The 20,152-nt window shown below is 40.0% G+C and overlaps 2 protein-coding genes across 9 annotated transcripts; one reads left to right on the top strand and one right to left on the bottom strand.

The window, feature by feature from the left end:
- Positions 1 to 1,726: 1,726 nt before the first annotated feature.
- LOC149312367 (dol-P-Glc:Glc(2)Man(9)GlcNAc(2)-PP-Dol alpha-1,2-glucosyltransferase A-like) lies at positions 1,727 to 9,720 on the bottom strand. Its single transcript, XM_089524476.1, has 3 exons — positions 9,484 to 9,720; positions 5,958 to 6,152; positions 1,727 to 4,017 (listed from the first exon to the last, which is right to left on the bottom strand). Exons 1-3 carry the CDS (start codon positions 9,646 to 9,648, stop codon positions 2,962 to 2,964), a joined length of 1,416 nt encoding a protein of 471 aa, XP_089380602.1. The 5' UTR covers positions 9,649 to 9,720; the 3' UTR covers positions 1,727 to 2,961.
- TPRKB (TP53RK binding protein) lies at positions 9,330 to 18,243 on the top strand. 8 transcript variants are annotated; one of them, XM_089524483.1, is made up of 5 exons: positions 9,330 to 9,426; positions 12,830 to 13,013; positions 14,906 to 15,028; positions 17,127 to 17,303; positions 17,907 to 18,243. In XM_089524483.1, exons 2-5 carry the CDS (start codon positions 12,870 to 12,872, stop codon positions 17,991 to 17,993), a joined length of 531 nt encoding a protein of 176 aa, XP_089380609.1. In that variant the 5' UTR covers positions 9,330 to 9,426; positions 12,830 to 12,869; the 3' UTR covers positions 17,994 to 18,243. The 8 variants fall into 8 exon arrangements, with proteins under 8 accessions (XP_089380609.1, XP_089380606.1, XP_089380608.1 ...); XM_089524480.1 differs by lacking the exon at positions 9,330 to 9,426 and adding an exon at positions 9,437 to 9,543; XM_089524482.1 differs by lacking the exon at positions 9,330 to 9,426 and adding an exon at positions 9,544 to 9,627.
- Positions 18,244 to 20,152: the final 1,909 nt, after the last annotated feature.

The raw sequence follows: 20,152 nt of genomic DNA, 5'->3' as shown, positions 1-20,152 counted from the left end.
AAACTTCTGATAAAATATAAATGGCAATTATACTAATGTATAATGTAATGTGGACAAATGATAAATTGGTAAGACTAATGGTAATGAACATGTGGCCTCTGTCATCATTATAAGTTCTGTAATGCATTTCATTCACAATTAGTAAAAAAAAAAAAAAAAAGCAAAAACAGTACCAGCTACCTCGGCCTAGAGTATTTCTTCTCGCATTTCTTAACTCTTTCTTTCCAAAAAGACACTATCCAGTAGGATCTTAAATCTGAAAAAGATTTGTGCTACTAGCGATATTGCTACTTTGCTGTTATTGTTGTGTGCCTTCAAACCATCTCCAACTTATGATAATCTTAAGGTAAATTCATCTTGGCAAGTTTTGTCAGAGGGGGTTTCCCATTGCCACCCTCTGAGACTGGATAGTGTGACTTGCCCAAGGTTACCCAATGGGTTTCCATAGCCAAGACAGGATTTGAATCCTGGTCTTGCACTGCCTTAGTCCATCACTCAAATCACTACACCATGCTGGAACCCTATAAAGCACTAATGAACAGCTCATTATTATTTTGTGTTTCTTTAAGAGACTTGAATAGCGAATTTAATCGTACCCTATTTTTACTTTAATAATGCAGTAAATATCCATGATTTTTTGTCATGTTACCTCAAAACATCAACACTTAGCAGAAGAGGCAGTACCGTGTTTGTCTGTTTTCTAAAACTCTGTACTCTGGACATCAGTCTTTAAATTTAATAGGAATCTTTAATATATATTATTTCTGAAATCTGTATTATTCACTCAAAACCTGTATATTTTGGGATTTGGGGGTATTTAATTTTTTTTAAAAAATGGGATTACATGAAAATAGTGTGGCGATCAAGGCGTTGGATCACAATACATCACCATCTGGTTTCACAAAAGTCTAAAGCCCACTGAATTGCAGCAAGACAAGCAATAATTCTTGCCAAATGGCTTGGAAGATGTGTACTCTGCACTCTTTTTAGGGGTTTACTTGCTCTCCCTTGTAGCAGCAGAAGAGCATGCACAAAATAGTTACATCGTACACTTTATTTTTTCTTTAATCTGACATACTAAGACATTGTAGTTACAGAAAACACTACAAAAAGCTAGGCTATATTCATACATGGCAGCAGCCACTGAGTGTAAGGCATAGGAGAAATGGATGCATCTCCATCCCTAAATTAGCCTTACTAACTGCTCAGCATTTGTTCAGGACCCTGATGCACAGCAACAAGCCCTCTAGTGTCCATGGAAGGATAGAGATACCCAGGAAGTATTAACATGCTGCCTCATTTCTCCTTGCTCAAGGATGCAAACCCTGCATGGCAGTTTCCTGACAGCCACAGAAAAGTTTGCTTTCTAAATAAATGCAAGAAGTGCTTCCAAGCTGTCTCAGGCGATAAAGTAACTACGCCCTTAATTAAGTGGCAGGAGGGATGCAGAGGCATAGTGAAAGAGAAGGAATCAGGAGAGGAAGGCTCTGAGTCAGAGAACAGTCAAAAGAACATAACCATCTAAGGGAAGTCAAATCTATGTGCACTTACATCAGATCTGAATGCTGTTTACATATCAAATTATATCTGTAATTGAGAAACAATCTGATCTCCCCACCAAAAAAAGAGAGAAAACCTTTCTAGTTCCATGATGTTCATCTACTGGAGGAAAACCATCATTCTACTACTATATGGGGATTGGTGGCCTGTAAAAAATGAACTGGAGGACCTTGAAAATTTTTCATTTATTTCTAAGCATTGCTTCCAATTCTTCTCTTAATGGATACCATTTTCCAAGATGGAGAATAGATGTGATGGATGAAACTCTGTAAGAGCTAGTCAAGCGATTGAAACAAGGAGGATTTAACTACTAATCCTTATGCAGAACTCTTATTGAGTTCAGTGGAACAATTTCTAATAAAAAGATATTGTTCAGGAATGTGGCACTGCTGAAAAATCCTATCCAAATAGCCTCAGAAATAAACTAAATTTTACAAGACTGCACAGGACAATGGTCTCAAATAGTTAATGATGTCTCAATAGGTTTTGCAAAGCCACCTTTTATTTAGTATGCCTAATATGCTGAAACATTAGCATAATACATAATACGGATTTCTGGGTTAGGGGTGTTCAGCCTATATACAGTAATACAGCATTTAGTAGGTTAAATGATCTGTGAATCAGGTTAATTATACTTGTTCAAGACATATGAACTATAGTCCTCCAGTATAACAGTTTTATAAAGCAATCCTATACCTGTCTACTCAGAAGAATCTCACTGACTTCAAGATGGCATCCTCCCAAGTTACTAGGTATAAGCTATAATCTTGAGGTGTCCTTCTCAAACTCATTTTAGTAGCAATAACCCTCATTGTGTTGCTTTCAACTGTCATTTTTCCCATGAGGAACACATCCGAGGAACAACTCATCATCTTTTGGTGTCTGAGTCACAACACAAGGCTCGAAAATTTACCCTTTCAAAGGGGTGGGGGGGTGGGGGAAATGTGGGGTTACTCCATGAGCACTGTCATAAAATATTCTAACCAAACAAAAACAGTAGAAAACTACATCACAGTGGCAAAACAATACAAAAATCAAACCTTTTTGCCCTTAATTATACTATTTCTTTCTGGTGTATGTTACGTACAGCTAGAAACACATACAGATACACTGGCATCTCCAACGTAAGACATATTTAAAATGATGATACTGTAAACAGATCCCTTCATTCACAGTAGATCGGATATATGAGCAAAGTCTCCCTGATGTTAAGTTTAATAATTCCCAGCATGTGGTATTTATAAAAATAGTCCAACTGTAAAGATAGTGCATCAGATTTCTCATTCACTCCCAGTCACAAAAAAATCAGAATATTTTGTTTTCCTTGGTAGAGTTTCTAGGTTTGCAGCCTCCCATTTTCTGAAGAAAGTCCTAGAATTTATTCTTCTTGGAAACCTAAAATTACCACATAAACCTCTGTATTTCCTCACTATTTGGCCATTGAAATGGTTTGTTCAAAAATAAATGGAATGTCACTACATTCACCAAAAGATAAAAAACCAACTCAAGGAAAAGTTTCAAAGTTGATGGTACAGGAATGTTGAGTCTATATATTATATATGGCAAAATGAAATAACGAAATTCTAGTAGCTTCTGGGGAACTGTAGCGGCAAATAAACATACATAATATACTAAGTGCCAGAAGACAGATTTTGACTTGAGTGCATCTGTGAAACTCCAGCCAGCGAATATATAGACTGGAACTAATATGTACTTCACAAGTTCATGTCTCTGAAAGATTTTTCTCCACACATAGAATGTGTAATGTCTGTTATCTGCAAGCAAATATTTATGAGCGAATGTAAACTTCCAGACAAAGAACAAAGAGACAATGGTGAGGATGGCATACTGCAACAAGTGTGTTTTCACAGAACGAAAAAAATTCACAATCTTGGTGGGGGTCAGTAGGTGAGGAAAGGAAAAAAAGAGAGTAAAAGAAAGAAAGTAGAAGAGCTGGGGAAAATGAAGACAGGCTTCATGGCTGCTCCTGTCACCTACCACAATGCCACCATTCAGGACCACAAAAATAAAAAACACCATCACTATACTGATGTATGGCCAAGTCAGAAGAATAAGAGTGCTTAGGTTTTTAAATGAAATGAGGTATTCAAGGAGAAATCTGATGACCTTCATTAGCTCTCCAAAGGATCCCTTTGCAGTTAAGCTCTTTTGGTCTTTGTTTTTTAATAGTTCTGCCTTCCAGGCTTCACTTAGTTTTTGTGCCACAACGCTTCCAGCACAGAACACAGTCCATACGATGTTCGTCTGACGAAACATAAAGCCACAGAATCCAAGAAGGGCAGAAGTTTTATGATTGCCATAAAGGCACATTAAATATGCAAAAAGAGTAAAAAATACTGACCCTGTATCAGTATAATAAAGGAATGTAAAAAAATAAAGAGTTGGAAATATTGCTATGGTCAAGGTTGATAGGATTCTTTGGACCCCGGAAGCAGCCTAGAGAGGGTAAGGAGAGAAAAAAGAAACAAATCAGGACAATTACTTCCACTGATGATTAAAAACAAAACAGGCAAAATTTTGTGTTCCATCAAGAACTTGTTTTCCACCAATTATTCATGCAAATATCAATAAAATGGAAGTTAACATAAAGACATAAATTTCTAACATCCTGTGACACAGCATTTTAATCAGAAGTTCATATCTTGCAGGCAGGGAGTGTTCTGTGTCTTCAAATCACCTGCCATATATGGGGACTCCATGAATTTCATAGGGTTTTTAAAGGCAAGGAATACTCAGAAGTGCTTTGCCATTTTTCCCCTCTGATTTTTTCCCTAGCTTAGAGTGCTAAGTATTTAAAATGGGATAAAACCTGTTCAAAAAAAGATGATCAGGTCAAATCATACACATTTTATTTCCTCAAACAGTTAATTTATTGATTAAATTTGTATATAGTTTGAAAAATGGGCTTAATTCCATGTTAGTTTTCCCTAGAGTAGATGTATTAAAATGACTGGGATTTTAGTTACAACTGATGTCTCCTTGAAAGGATCTACTTCAGGGAGGACTAATATCGGATTTAGCCAGTATTTTCAAGAAGCACTGTTTTTAGATTACGCAAGTATGTGTTACAGCAGACTTCAAAATTTAATAGGCATTTTCTGTCCTCCCTCAGATGAAGAGAGCCTTTTCTAACTTGGTGCTTTCTACTGTCAGTTTTTGTAAGCAGCTGTACTAAACCATTCTGGCTATACAAAATAAAATTCTCTTCATCCTTGCCCAGCACAGAAATGCAGCAAGCTATTAGTGTATGTGTGTGTACATATGGCAATGTGTGAAAGAGAATAACTGTTCAAACTGAGAAGGAGAATATAGAGAGGGAAGAGACTAGAATGGTATGAAGAGAAGCTAAATGTGTGTGTTCGTGTGTGAGAGCAGAAAGAGATGGAGAAAATTAAATATGAAAAAAATCCAAGATGGGAATAAAATGATCAGGTGTATGTAAATGTGAAGGAAAGAGAAACAGCAAGATGTGGCTAACTAAAAAAGAGATGAAAAGGGGATGCCCCTGCCACTTTGGATATTAACTTCATACGTCCCCAACAGTAGGCAACACCCACTGCAGTACATGCCCTACAACCACTTTCCCATCAATGAAGCTGTCCTTGATTTTAAAATGCCCCACTCTCTAACATAAAGTTAGAAAAGAGCATTTCTGACTAAAAGACCCCCAGATTAAATGTGTTATGGCCTAAGTTTTATTACTCCTATAAGACTGGTAAAAGTATTTAGCTCCTCCCAGAAAGTTAGGCCAACCAATATCATTATGGCTGTAGTAGTAATAAAAACATACAAGCTTGCTGAATCACGTACTCACAGGAGCTGTTTAAGGTTGTTTGCAAAATATTTTCTTCTAGTTTTAAATGAACAGGAAGGCAACATAATCGGGGGTGCTAGGAAAGGTAATACTGTGGTCCCTTCAGATTCGTGGTGGATACGTTTCATCCCCCCCCCCCCCCCACGAATCCGAAATCATTGTCCCCAATGATGCTATCCATTCCAGCATCTGATGCAAAACGTCAATTGGCTGCAGCAAAGGGATGGGGTAGTGCCAAGGCCGTGAATCTGGAGGGACCATTGGGGATCTGTGTAAGGGGATTTCACATATGCTCAAGCCCCATTTGAATGAATGGGGCTCTTGCACACGGCGGTGCCAGGGTGCACACGCCATTATCCCTTCCAAGGCACGCTCGCTCTTCTTCCAGAGCAGCTTTCAGTGTATGCTGAAAGCTGCGTAAGGTGCACCCACGTATAACGCAGGTGCACTGTATTGCAGAATCAGAACAGAATGCAAATGTAAAGGAAGAGTTCAGAATTTTGTCAAAACATTGACACACTGATGGGAATGCTATTTTAAATATAGTACATTTGTAGAGTACCTTTTTATGGTGCATCCTGCAAAAGAGCAAATATAGTAAATAGAAGTTCCCGACACTGAAGAGAAGATTAATGAATCTGAGCATTCCTGTAGAGCAGACTATGCTTCCAGACCACCCAAAGAGCCAGGCTGCAGGCTTCACAATTCCGACTGACACCAGGTATAAACCAGGCAGTGTTGTTATCATTGGGTCCCACTAGCAAAAAAGAAAAGGTGAAGCAAAAAGACAATGACTTAAGGAAATGTATTTTTATAATGAGACAAAGAGAAGGCAATTTTAATGAATTCAATTAAACTTCTAAACAGCCCCAGCTCCCTAAGGCGTTCCTCGTAGGGCATGGTTTCCAGGCCCTTCACCATTTTAGTCGCCCTCCTTTGGACACGCTCCAGTTTCTCAACATCCTTTTTAAACTGTGGTGCCCAAAACTGGACACAGTATTCCAGGTGGGACCTGACCAGAGCAGAATAGAGTGGCACTATTACTTCCCTTGATCTAGACACTATACTTTTATTGATGCAACCTAAAATTGCATTGGCCTTTTTAGCTGCTGCATCGCACTGTTGACTCCTGTTCAGCTTGTGGTCTACTTGGACTCCTAGATCCCTTTCACATGTTGTCTCCTTAAGCCAGGTGTCCCCCATCCTATATCTGTGCATTTCATTTTTCCGCCCTAAGTGCAGTACCTTACATTTCTCTGTGTTGAAGTTCATTTTGTTAGCTTTGGCCCAGCTTTCTAGTCTATTCAGGTCATTTTGAATTTTGATCTGTCCTCTGGGGTATTTGCTACTCCTCCTAATTTGGTGTCATCTGCAAATTTGTTAAGTATGCCCCCAATTCTGTTATCCAAGTCATTGATAAAGATGTTGAATAGCACTGGGCCCAGGACAGAGCCTTATGAGGCCCCACTGGTCACTTCTTTCCAGGATGAAAAGAAGCCATTGTTGAGCACCCTTTGCGTTCGGCCATAACAGTTACCTTCTCTAGCCCACATTTTACAAGCTTGTTTGCAAGAATGTCATTGGGAATCCTGTCAAAGGCCTTACTGAAATCAAGATATACGATATCCACAGCATTCCCTTCATCTAACAAGCTGGTAATTTTATCAAAGAAAGAGATAAGGTTTGTCTGGCATGACTTCTTTCTCTGAAACCCGTGTTGACTTTTTGTGATTATGGAATTGCCTTCTAGATGTTCACAGACTCTCTGTTTAATGATCTGCTCCAGAATCTTTCCTGGTATTGATGTCAGCCACTCTTACTCAGTTAAAATGGCTGAGTACCAGGGAAATAGAAATGTACATGGGAATAGTAGGTGGCTTTCTGTGAAATGCCACATTCCTTTTAAAAGAAGTGCATAGCCCACCTTCTCTTTGACATTTGGGAATGCATGCATATTACTGAAATAATTACTGAAACAAATTACTGAAATGAAGAAATTATTTCTAAATGACTCATAGTGGATTCTATATAATGTTTGAGTGGAGCTTACTCTGAAGCACGGATAAGATTTTAACTTTGGGTTATAATCCTATGATCTAAGAGTATCAGTGAATCTCACTGTAGTCAATGGGGTTTACTTCAGAACAAAAATTCAAAGGGCCACACAGTTAATGTGCTTTTCCTTGAACTACATGTGAAATGCATGCATAAGGACACTGCCATGTGTTAGCAAATAAATAGGATAGACAAGGAGAAATGGGAATGGGGAAAGAGATAGTTTAGAGCAGGAGTTCAACATTTGATCCTCCAGCCGTTTTATACTTCAGTTCCCAGAAACTTCCAACAGCATGGTCAATGGTTATAGCATCTAAAAGTTGAAGTCCAAAGCTTCTGGAAGACTAAAGGTTGAGAACCATTGGTTTAGAGAGACTAGGACTGCAATTCTTTGGGGAGGCTATGTAATGCAGGAGTAAGGGGAATGTCTGGGAAAGTATAATTTTGTACAGATTGAGTTCCAGGCTCTTTTTTCAGCACCAGGGCTCAAACTGAACATGTCAGACTCTGAACCTATGCAGAATTCAGTATATTCACAGTCAATTAGCTGGTATTATATGGCAGGGTTTCATGGCAGAGGTAAGCTCCAACAGTTCTTCAAGAAACAAGAATAACTGGAAATTCAGCTCAGTGTTATTAGGTAGCGCAGGACCTATTTCACTGTGGTGTGGCAGCAAGTGTGTGTGTATGTGCCTTCAAGTCGCCTGTTGATTTATGGCGACCCCACAAATTTCTCAGGATTTTCTTAAGCAAGGAATGCTCAGAGGAGATTTTTCCAGTTCCTTCCTCTGAAATATAGGCGCAGTACAGAGTGCCAGAAAGAGGTGGCCGGGAGCCGCCTCTCTTTCTCCCATAGCTGTGCCGCAGCAACCAAATTGCGCAGCGCGGCTACACTAAAGAAAAAGGAGTGCTAAAACATGGCTCCTTTTTGCACCACTGCAAATAGGTGGCGGTGGCGCGAGCATGTCGCTGCTGCGTGGCTCCATCTGGACGCTGCGCAGCAGTGACATCATCGCTACACGTGCCATGTATACGGCGTCACACAGCGATGATGTCCTGGTGATGTGCTAAGGTCTGGACTGGGCCATAGTCAACTGCACCTGGTATTTGTTAGCAGTCTCCCATACTTAACCAGGCCTCCAAGAAGGAGGATCGCACAATCCTCGAGGGCTGCGGCCACACTGCAGAATTATTGCTGTTTGACAGTGATTTCACTGTCATGGCTTAAACATATGGATTCCTGAGATTTGTAGCTTGTTGTGGCACCAGAGCTCTCTGAGAAAGAAGGCAAAACGTCTCACAAAATTCCAGAAATCCATAGCATTGAGCCAGTTTAAAGCGGTGTCAAACTGTATTAGTTCTGCAGTGTAGATGCTTTACCATGGCATCTCTTAGCAATTCTCACCATTAGCTACACTGGCGGCTAGAGCTGCTGGGACTTGTAGTCTAACACTATAAGAAGACTGCTGTCTCAATATTGTAGTGTAGTGCAATTTAGCACCAAGGGGCAGTCCATACACATTCATTTCCCCCTTTTTGCCAGTTTGAAAAGTCTAATTACGATCAAGGGCTGCATTCACACTGCAGAAATAACCCAGGTTGGCACCATTTTAACTGGCATCATGGCCCAATGCTATGGAATTCTGGGAAGTGTAGTCTGTTGTGGCAGCAGAGCTCTCTGACAGAGGAGGCTGAACCTCTCACAAAACTACAGGTCCCAGAACTCTGTAACACTGAGCCACAGCGATCAAAGTAGTGCCAACCTGGATTGTTTCTGCAGTAACAATCCATTTTGAGACTGCTTTAGCTGCCCTGAGAGGACTCAATGCCTGGGGATTCTGGGAATTGTAGTTTTGTGAGGCAGTGAGCCTTCTCTGTCGGAGAGAGCTCTGGTGCCACCATAAACTACAGTTCCCATGATTCGCTAGCACTGAGCCAGGGCAGTTAAAGCGGCCTCAAGATGGATTATTTCCGCAGTGCGTTGACCGAGTGTGCTCTTGTCCGTGCTAATGGCCATCCAGATCCAGGCCTACCTTCCCGAAGCGCCCCCGGCAGTAGTCCTGGGCCTGGGGGACGTGGAAGGCCTCGTCCATGTAAGGCAGGCGCTGCTGCCGGTTGAGGGCCGAGAAGAGCAGGCAGGAGGCCAGGAAGGCGCAGCTGAAGGCCGCCGAGAAGGAGTAGGCCTCGGAGCGCTCCATGCTCAGCAGCGAAGCAGGAGGAGAAGGAGGGAAGGAGAGGAAACAAGGCCGGGGCCCTCTTGGGCCTCACGGTGGGCCTTCTTTCGCCAAGGAGGAGCAGGAAGGAAGGAAGGAGGAGGCCGAGAGGAAAGCGGTGCCAGGGCTAGGCCTCGGCCTCCCTCTCCGCCCCTTTCGCAACAAGCCTCCCTTCCTTCCTCCTTCTTCAATCACGGGGTACTCTCTCTCGCCATGGTCTCTCACCCCATCCAGGCCTCGGCTTTATGGAGGGACATTCATTCTTTGGTTGAGATGAGTTTTTAAAACCTTGTATGTTTTAGATTGTGTATCTTGTAGTGTTTCCATTGGACTGTTTGAATTGGAGTGAGTGTTGTTTTAATGTGTGTGTGTGTATATATATATATATATATAGTGTATATGTGTGTGTGTGTATATATATATATATATAGTGTGTGTGTGTGTGTAAATATAGAGAGTATGTGTTTTAATGTGTGTGTGTGTATATATATATATATATATAGTGTATATGTGTGTGTGTGTATATATATATATATATAGTGTGTGTGTGTGTGTAAATATAGAGAGTATGTGTGTGTGTATATATATTGTGTGTATATATATATATATATATTGTATATGTGTGGGTATGTATATATATATAGTGTATATGTGTGTAAATATAGAGAGAGAGTGTGTGTGTATATATATATAGTGTATATGTGTGTATATATATATATATATAGTTTGTGTGTGTGTGTAAATATAGAGAGTATGTGTGTGTGTATTTATATATTGTGTGTATATATATATATTGTATATGTGTGTGTATATATATATATAGTGTATATGTGTGTAAATATAGAGTGTGTGTATATATATAGTGTATATGTGTGTGTGTATATATATAGTGTGTGTGTGTAAATATAGAGAGAATGTGTGTGTGTGTGTATATATATTGTGTGTGTATATATAGAGAGACAGTATGTGTGTATATATTTATAGAGAGAGAGAGTGTGTGTGTATGTTCTATACACACACACATATATATATACACAATATATATATATACACACACACACACACACACACACACACACACATATATATATATATATAGTGTGTGTGTATGTGTCTATATATACACACACACATTAAAACAACACATAAAAACAAAATATGTGTGTATGTATGTATGTCTTGTGAGCCGCCATGGGTCCCAACCTGGGAGAAATGTGGGATAAAAAATAAAATAAATAATAAATATTATTAATATTATTATTATTATTATTATTATTCAAAGACATAGCCATGTTAGTCTGTGGAATCAGTACATGGAGAGCTCTTCTAGCACCTTTGAGACTCACTGAAAGAAAAAAATTGGCAGCATGAGCTTTCCTAGACTCCAGTCCACTTCCTCAGATGCATTTGGTGAGGTGGAAGCCAGGGACAGAAATATATATGCCATTGGTATGTGCAGATGTCAGTACAAATTCAAAATCCTTTGTGTGTGGATGTGAGGTAGCACATGCCAATGGCATATATATGTCTCTCCCTGGTTTCCACTCCACTTAGCGTGACCAAAATGGTAGAATTCAAAGGTGTGTTTTGGCGCTGCACTTGACAGTGCTTGAACTGCTGTGGCTCTATGTTATGGAAGTCTGGTGACACAACGAAATACCATTCCCAGAATTCCATAGCATAGAGCCATGGCAGTTAAAGTGGTGCCAAACCAGATTGTTTCTGCACTGCAGATGCAGACTTCAAAATCTTGCAATGTGTATTTTAGGCGATTTGCGTGATTACTGCACTACTCTCTTATAGTGCTGCTCTGGCTGCCTCCTGTTGCATTCTGGGATTTGCAGTTTAGGGAGGGGCATTTAGAATTCTCAGCCAGAGACTTCTTAGGCCTCAATGGACTACAAACCCCAGAATGCAACAGGAAGCAGCCAGAGCAGTAAAAGTGGAGTAGTTGGCCCACTAAAAGGATCCCTGTTTTTTGGATTTGGGTTTTACAATACTTCCTCTTCAGCAAGCTATAGGACTTGGGTGACCAGATATCCTCCCCACAAAAGAGAACAGAGCACCTTAAAATGGAGGCTGGACATGACCCTAAAGCAGTGGTTCTCAACCTTCCTAATGCTGTGACCCTTTAATACAGTTCCCCATGTCATGGTGACCCCCAACCATAAAATTGTTTTCATTGCTACATGCAACTATGTCTTTTCCGATGGTCTTAGGCGACCCCTGTGAAAGGGTCGTTCGACCCCCAAAGGGGTCCCGACCCACAGGTTGGGAACCACTGCTCTAAAGAAACTCATCTAATTGTAAATTCATGTGTTTTTTAGTAATGCTCAAAATGGAGGCCATTTTGGAATTCCTCCTGGACAAAAGGTTGAAATGGAGGACATGTCCTGGGAAAAGGAGGGTGTCTGGTCACCCTGGTGGAGTGGTAAATGTTGCTGTGTGCCTTCAAGTCATTTCAGATTTATGACGATCCTAGGGCGAATCTTATCAGCAGGGGGCTGAGAGAGTATGATTCAAGTTCACCCATGGCTAGCAGAGATTCAAACACTTGTCTGTCACAAATACTTGGGGCTTTTGAGGTGAGAAGAGCCCTCTGTTTCCTTGTGCAATCTGACATATACAGGGGACTCGGATAATGAGTTAGTGGCAAACACACATAATTGCTGTCTGCTGAGCCAAGCCAAACTGCGGCACTCATTCTGAAATATTTGTAATCTTAATGATAATTTTTCTTCCTAAACAGTTATTTAGAGCTGCCATTTTTTGCACAACTGTAAAGAGCAAGAGACAAGGTGGAAAGTTCAGTATAGCTACCAGAATTACAATAGTTCTGGACCTCTGTGAGATGAATTGCCAAAGTTGTTGCATGCCTTGCGTTTGCACATTGTGTCTTATCAGAAAGCATCTAATGTTTACAAGACCACTTTGCTTATGCCAGAATAAATGTGCAACTTCTCTAAACTACTTCAGTTTTTCCATTTGCTGACGTGGGCTAGACAGCAGACCAGACTTTAAAGTTCATACTCAGTCTGACTCTTTTCAAAACATCTCCATGGAAGGTACCTTTTCAGCTTCATTAAGTGAAACTTCTGTCTAAGTGGCAAATATAAAATATCAACAATACCCATCAGTAATTTATAAATGTTTATAAATGTTCCAGGTTTGCCTGATTTGAAAGGAGCTTACTGTTCTGTTACGAGATGCAGTGTTTAACACACCGATTGGAACTGTTTCCTGACTGCCTTGTTACCCTGATCCTGTTTAATGATGTGAAAAATGCCGCCACTTTAAGGAAAAAAGCAATGGAAGGTGCTATTGATGGAGCATTAATTAATCCTGCAATGGTGAGCAAACTTTTTAGTTTCTGCATGTGGGTTGACTCAAAGTAGCACAGGGCCTGCAAGACTTGCAGTGGTTATAATCTTGCTTAACTATGGCCCCTTACAGACTGGCCAAAATAAAGCTGCTTTGAGTCACTTTGGAGGTATGCTCTTTCAATGATGCATGTGTCCTAAGAGGCTGGAAGCCACGCCAAAGCCATGCTCCAGTCCTAAGGACTAGAGCACAGATTTCACACAGCTTCTGGACCCTTAGGACGCATGCATCATTGAAACAGCATACCTCCAAATTGACCCGGAGCAGCTTTATTTTGGTCTGTCTGTATGGGACCTTTGATTCTGTTACAAAAATAATTTCCTGGAGTCAACATCCTATAATTTGGATATTACCAATAGACACGTAGACTCACAAAGTACAAATCCAAGATATGAAATCCTTATTTCTTTGAATGGGAGTTATTTCTTTCTTTATGCCTCTTTCTTCATGCCTTCAATGCAGCAGTTAAGTTTCTGTCTTTTGGAGGTAAAGTCAATGTCTTTTAGACAAATGCAGAACATTAACTGTACCCCGTGGAGCAAAGGTACAGTTTTCTCAGGAAAATTATGGGAACTTTCTTTGAAAGTTGTAAAAGAGACGTGTATGTGTCCAAGACAACATTTTCAGAGCTCTCCCACAGTTACTTTCCCTTGAAAGTAGCTAACGTGAAATATATCCAGGGTAGCTGTGCTGGCCATGCAGCAAAATACAACAACATCCAAAATCCACATAACGCCAACTGGAAATGCACAAAATACTGTATATACTCAACTATAAGTCAACCTCATGTATAAATTGAGGGCAGGTTTGGGGGCCAAAATTATGGATTTTTGTATGACCTGTAGATAGGTCGAGGGTAAAACCTAGGGCCACGTAGCAAAGATGCAATGTAACAATGCCGAAGAACCTACACAATTTTGGCTGGCATAATTGTTTGTGTTCGCCATAAAAGCTGGATGGATGAGGAGGGAACTACAGTAAGCGATAAGTGAGGGAGGTGACCAGGTACGGTGTGTGGCAGGGGGGTGGTACATAGGTCAAAAAGGATGAAAAGACAAAGCAAATAAAATGGCAACCCATGGATAAGTCAACCCAGGTTTTTGGGGTCAATTTTTTAAAATTTCTAGACTTATACATATATATATATATGCAATATATCATGCAAGATAAGATGGTCTGCAGAGATAGGCAAAAGTCACTCTGCTCTTTTGCCATGTGGGCACTGAGAGACAAAGTTATAAAATCCAGGCAATAAAATTTGAACTCCATTAGCAACAGAAAAATTAACTTCCCTTCAGATCCACACTGTTTCTGTCCTATGTGATATTCTTCCAGACCCTCTTAATTGACAACAAAAACAACGGCTTGACAAAATGTAGGCCTGTGGCTCCAACATTGTCATTTTTGTTTTTCTCCTGTATGATTTTTAACACTTTTGCCTGATAAAGAAGCAAGTGGAGCGCCAAAAGTTGGCATAATGTATTTTGTGCATTTTTGTTTGGCCCAATGAAGACAGCACGAAATGTCATGCCTGGTTTAAGCAGATTAGTAGAAAAGGAGGACATGCAGGTCATGAAGTTCTCTGGCACACTTAAAGTTTCCCAAAATCGATGAGAGACATGAAGATAGAGGAGAGAGACTGCACCCCTTAAAAGAAATAAGGAATTCATATTTTGGAGTAGACTCCCCCTTACTCATCTATAGTCTCATATTCTTTGTTGTAACATCTGATAGGTGAAACATTGGTATTTAGTTATTCTTAAAACATGATTTTAAAAATCTCACGATTGGGCTTCAGAAAAATTGTCTCTTTTGAGGCCTGCTGTTTAGTGACTAAACTCTCTTTTGTTCTCTGTGGCAGGTTGTTGATCCATTTCAGGTACTTGTGGCAACAAATAAAGCTGTTCATCTACACAAGATTGGTAAAATGAAGACAAGAACACTTAATGCAGAAATAATATTCAATCTTTCGCCAAATAATAATGTAAGTTTCTACTTATAGTTAGGGTGGGGAACCTAGTATCATATAGCCCTTGAAATTACACAGCTCTTCAAATGCTGCAGGTCCACTTTTGCTCTCTGAATCACCAAGCTGGGAAATGCTTTGCCTGACATTTCATTCATGCTTGTGTGAGAGAGACTTAAAGGAATGTGGTGGCAGAGAGTGGAAGCTATGCAGTCATGCAGTGCTCTATGATCTACCTTCTGGGCCTGCCCTTCCCCAGTTTACTTTATTAATAGGCCAACGGCCTTTCAGATGAAAAAGTTCCCCACTCTGTGGTTTACTATATGCTTTAAATTGGTTTTTGCAACAAAACAAAATTCATCTAATATCTGCTTTCTGCTGAAACAGATAATGGATTGAAAGAAACTGAAAATACTTGTTGTAGGGGTTGTCTGCATGGACCAACAGGCCCAACTAATATCATCTAGTTTAGATGACGCAGGCCAAAAACCCCAGGGCATGATCGAGCCCAATCCTGCCTATCCAAACATGGATCCAGAGGGTCCAGTCTGATTTACCCTGGGGTAAAATACCCCTGGTTTTACACGAGGTTTCTAACAATGGCAAAAGCAGGCTGTTCAGACAGCCCTGCTCCCCCATGCTCCTTACCTTGCTGGTGGTTAGTCCAACTGAGAAGACCTCCAGTTGCTGCATCTGACAAGGAAACAGGACTCCAGGCCATGGGGATGCAGCCGGGTGCCCTGTTTCCACATCAGAAGGGGTGACTGGGGGGCTTCTCAGTTGGATCGACAACTGGCAAGGTAAGGAGTGGCATGCCAGTCCTAGGTCCTGGTTCAGCATGGGGATGGGTCTGTGAACACCTGCCCGTCCCTGTGCTGATCCAGGGACCAACCCAGGTGAGCAACCCAGGCTTAGCCTGTGCTTTTCTGGCCCATCTACTCAGGCCCATAGTGTGCCTTCAAGTCATTTCCCACTTATGACGACTCTAAGGTGAACCTATTACAGGTTTTTCTGGGTCTGAGAGAGTGTGAATCACCCAGTGGGTTTCCATAGCTGAGTGAGCCCCCGGTCTCCAGAGTCATAGTCCAAGGCTCAATCCACTACACCACTTTGGCTCAACGTAGCATACTGCTCACCACAGTAAATATTTTCCCTAGCATCATAAAATTATAGAGCTGGAAGAGACCACAAGGGCCATCCAGTCCAACCCCTACCATACAGGAACCCACAATCAAAACACCCCATCAGTTTGAGGTTTCCTTCAGACTCCATATTCATTACTAAACTGCTTTCATTTCTGCAAGACAGAAGCTGGGTACTAACTTTATACTAGATCTTATGCCTAACAGTCCTATCCTCATGCTGAATATCTAATTTATATGATGATATTACAAGAGAATTGGGTTTTGCAGGGGGGTTAGTTCTAAAACAAACACTACAATATTGGGAAAACTGCTGGATCCTGTAGCTGTTGGTTCTGAGATTATCTCAGCAGTCATATCCTCTTGCATGCACTGAACACTTATGTGCCCCATCACACTAGACACAGTCTACCACCCACTCATTGGGTGATTACCTGAGGTATAATATATTCGTACCTTCCTCCAAACCCCTTGCAGTATTATTAGAACACAAACAACTCAAGAGTGCTTAAAGTAGAACTCGTTTCTGTTTTGCTCTCTGCCTTCTTGCCCCAACTCTTGTGTCATTTTAAAAAATGTACACTAGTTAAACAGAAAACAATACAAGGATCTGCATGTGGGTTAATCATTTTGGAGGTTGCATCATTGTGTAATATCTGTTCTCTCATTGCTGTTCTTTAAAGATCAGTGTTTAAATAAAATCTTCTACTCATTTTTAATCCAGTGGCTTTAAAACATGTGAAAACCTTAAACTTTGTGTGATAAAGATGCCAATATTTTCTGCGGGTAAATGATGTAGAAAATCACATTAATATTTAACATTTTGAATAGTTGATCTCACTAGCAAACCAAGGTTTGTTTGTTTTTTCTTTTCAGAGTGTTTACTCTTAAAGGGGAAAATATGAAAGAGGGAAATATTTGTGATAAGTTGGTTCACATTCATGATAGAATCCTATATTGTTCTTTTATGTTAGATTTCAGATGCCTTCAAAAAGTTTGGCATTTCAGACAGTGACACTGCAGTTCTCATTGTCCTGGTTGAAGAGGAAAAGAAAACTGAGAACTTGGAAGATCTAATATGTCAAGTGGAAGGTCGGCAAGTTCCTCTAGCAGATCTTCCCAAAATAACAGATCTACAGAAAGTTAAAAAGGTTTGTTTGTGTGTTTCCAGGCAGAGTGGAAGTGAACCTAGAGGGAGAATTTTGTTTGGTTTTTAACTACTAAGTAGATGGACTAGCACAATCCTAAGCATGTTTACTTAGAGCTAAGTTTCCACAAATTTAAGGTAAGTGAGCAAAGAAGGGGCCTAAATACCCTAAAAGCACCAGATCCCATCTGATCATGGAAGTTAAGCAGGGTCAGGCCTGGTTAGCACTTTGATGGAAGAGCACCAACAAATACTATGTGCTGTAGGCTATATTTCATTGGAAGGAACTGACAAAACCACCTGTCAGTATACCTTGCCTAGGAAGATCCTATGAAAAATTAATGAGGTTGCCATAAGTCATCAGGCAACTTGGAGGCACACGTGTGCATAGAACTACATCCATATGTAGGCCCTTGCTTTGTCCTCCTGCGTCTTCTGATTATTTCTTAATCCATACTGAATGCAATTAACTTGTTTTTAAAAAAATCTAAATGTATCTGGTAAAGATAGTAAATGTCTCAATGTAACTTGTAAGGCATTGTGGACATTTTTTTAATTTTTCAGAACTATGCTATTCTTCAAAGTCACCATTCCATTTTCTTTGCAGATGTATAAGCTTACTCCACAAGAAGAAAAAATTGGTACCCTACTGGATGGCATCATTTGTAGAATGGCAACCAAAGATGTTTCATGAGAAGATACAACTACATCAGAACAATTGTAGACTGTTTTTGATGCAAATGTTTATTTTAATTTTTTTGTTTGTCTGAATTTCTATGTTGTATTTAAAAACAGAATTTGGCATTGTTTTATTACATGGATGGCATGCTCCTTTAGATAATGTTTTTATTCACTTTCTTTGTATATAATATGATTATGCCATCATACTCAAAGTGGCCTGTAATTTAAAATATTAAAAATATACAATTCAGCATTCCCTTAAATTACTCTAACTGCTTGTTGTTTTGATTCTCCTCTGGGTATGCAGGTACCCCCTTAGAACATGATGGAGTAATTGTCCCAGCTGGACTCTCTTAAAGCAGTTCCTGAATCTACTGGACTGCTAGGTTAAATATAAGTTGCATATATACTGGACTGATTGGTTACATACACAGAGAACAAGTATGAAGCTGCAGATGAATTTGTAGGGAACAGTTGTGCTGAAAATGTGCAACATGATTCCCATGATACTGCAGTCCCATACAGCCATGACTTAAAGCACAATCTAATCTTATGCATATCTACTCAGAGGTAAGTCCTTTAACTTCATTAAGATTTTATTCCATGTACATGGATCAAAGTCATGGGATTCACCTCCTAGTAGATATGCATAGGATTAGATTGTGCTTTAAGTGATGGCTGCAATATGGTTCTGCTGATGTCTCTTCCTTTCCACTATATCATGACCTTAAATTGGTGATCCTTGTACTGAATATTAAAATTTTACTTCTGGTCCTAGATCAATTATTGGGCTTTCTTCTTTAATGTTATGTAGATGGATATTTGAAAATTTTGACTCTAGATCAAATGAGAAAACGCAAAAGGAGTTTACTAACCACTTGAATCTCATCCCTGTATGTTGATTTCAGATCTCTCTTTTGACTGAGAAGGCAAACCAGTACAGGGCTGTCACAAAAAGGCAAAAGAATGGTGAACACATACTCCAGGTTTCTTCTTTTGGCATAGGCAAAAGAAGTGACTCCATCTTCTGCTCCGCAGGCAAGGCTCCTCTGGGAAATGCTAACATCATACCTCCAATCTGTATCCATCCGATTGATGCTTTTCAGAATCCATAAGAAGTAAATGACACTGCAGGAAAAACTGTTGCTACTAAAAAGGGGGAAGGGGGGAATCAAAGTGAATCTTTTGCAATCTGAAAGGCATCTGTGTGGTAGCAAAAGCCAAGTGCTCATGCAAATCCTAACAAAAACAGAAAACTCCAGATGCCTTTTCTCTGAAAGTATCTGAAAGCTAGTATAGGCCAAAAGGACCACCTGGTCAAAGCCATATGCTTGCAGCCAAGCCTCTTTCATCCTTCAAGCCCTCCGTCATTGCTGATCAGGACATATGCAGTTGCAAACATGCTGTCTGATGTGAAGGGAGGGGTGACGTGTGATGCAAAATGTTGTCTGTAGTGTAAATAATTGAGGAAGACATGTAAAATATGTTAAGCCAAATGCTGAGGAGAAACCCTCAAATATGCTCCGACCACCTAAAAAATGGCAAGCAACACCCTTGAATTCCAAAAGAAATGTTTCATGTCTTACCTGAATTGCCCCTGCTTCTGATGTCCAGAAAAACTGGAGGTGGGAGAAACAGTAGTTTCAGTAAATGGCATTCATTATATTGGAGCGCCTCTTTATAGGGATAAACCCAGCATATAGTTTAAGCATGGTTTATAAGGAAAATATAAACCATAGCTTACAAATTGGGCATGTATTGGCAAACCGATTTGGCATTATATGTAAACCAATCCATTGTCTAATATTTTAAATGTTCTTTTCATAAAAGGTCAGTATGACCATACTTTCCTTAGGCTGTGCTACAAGTTTGGGGTTTTTTGTTTTATTTTATTGTAATGCCAGATGAAAGATAGAAGGCAAAGAAATATGATTTGCATGTTTCCAGTTTGCATCTTGATCAGTATTTTGCATTTAGTACCAATGTGCTAATCCAAATTTAAGGGCAGAACTTTAAAGAGCTGACTTGGGTTTGGGTTTGTTTGTTTTTTACATGTGTACCTTAATTAGCAAATGCATAGTACTCAGATTTAAAATAAACCCACCAAGTTACTTATTTGGGAAGCCTATTAGGCTTCTTGGGTTTGACAGATTTCATCTTGGTAAGTAAGAA

The sequence above is a fragment of the Sceloporus occidentalis genome, unplaced genomic scaffold (genome assembly GCF_023333645.1).
Source record: "Sceloporus occidentalis isolate IW3139 unplaced genomic scaffold, rSceOcc1.0.p SCAF_5, whole genome shotgun sequence".
In the NCBI taxonomy this organism is placed as follows: Eukaryota; Metazoa; Chordata; class Lepidosauria; order Squamata; family Phrynosomatidae; genus Sceloporus; species Sceloporus occidentalis.
Note: the sequence above shows the minus strand (reverse complement) of the source record. Positions and strands in the feature narration are given on the sequence as shown.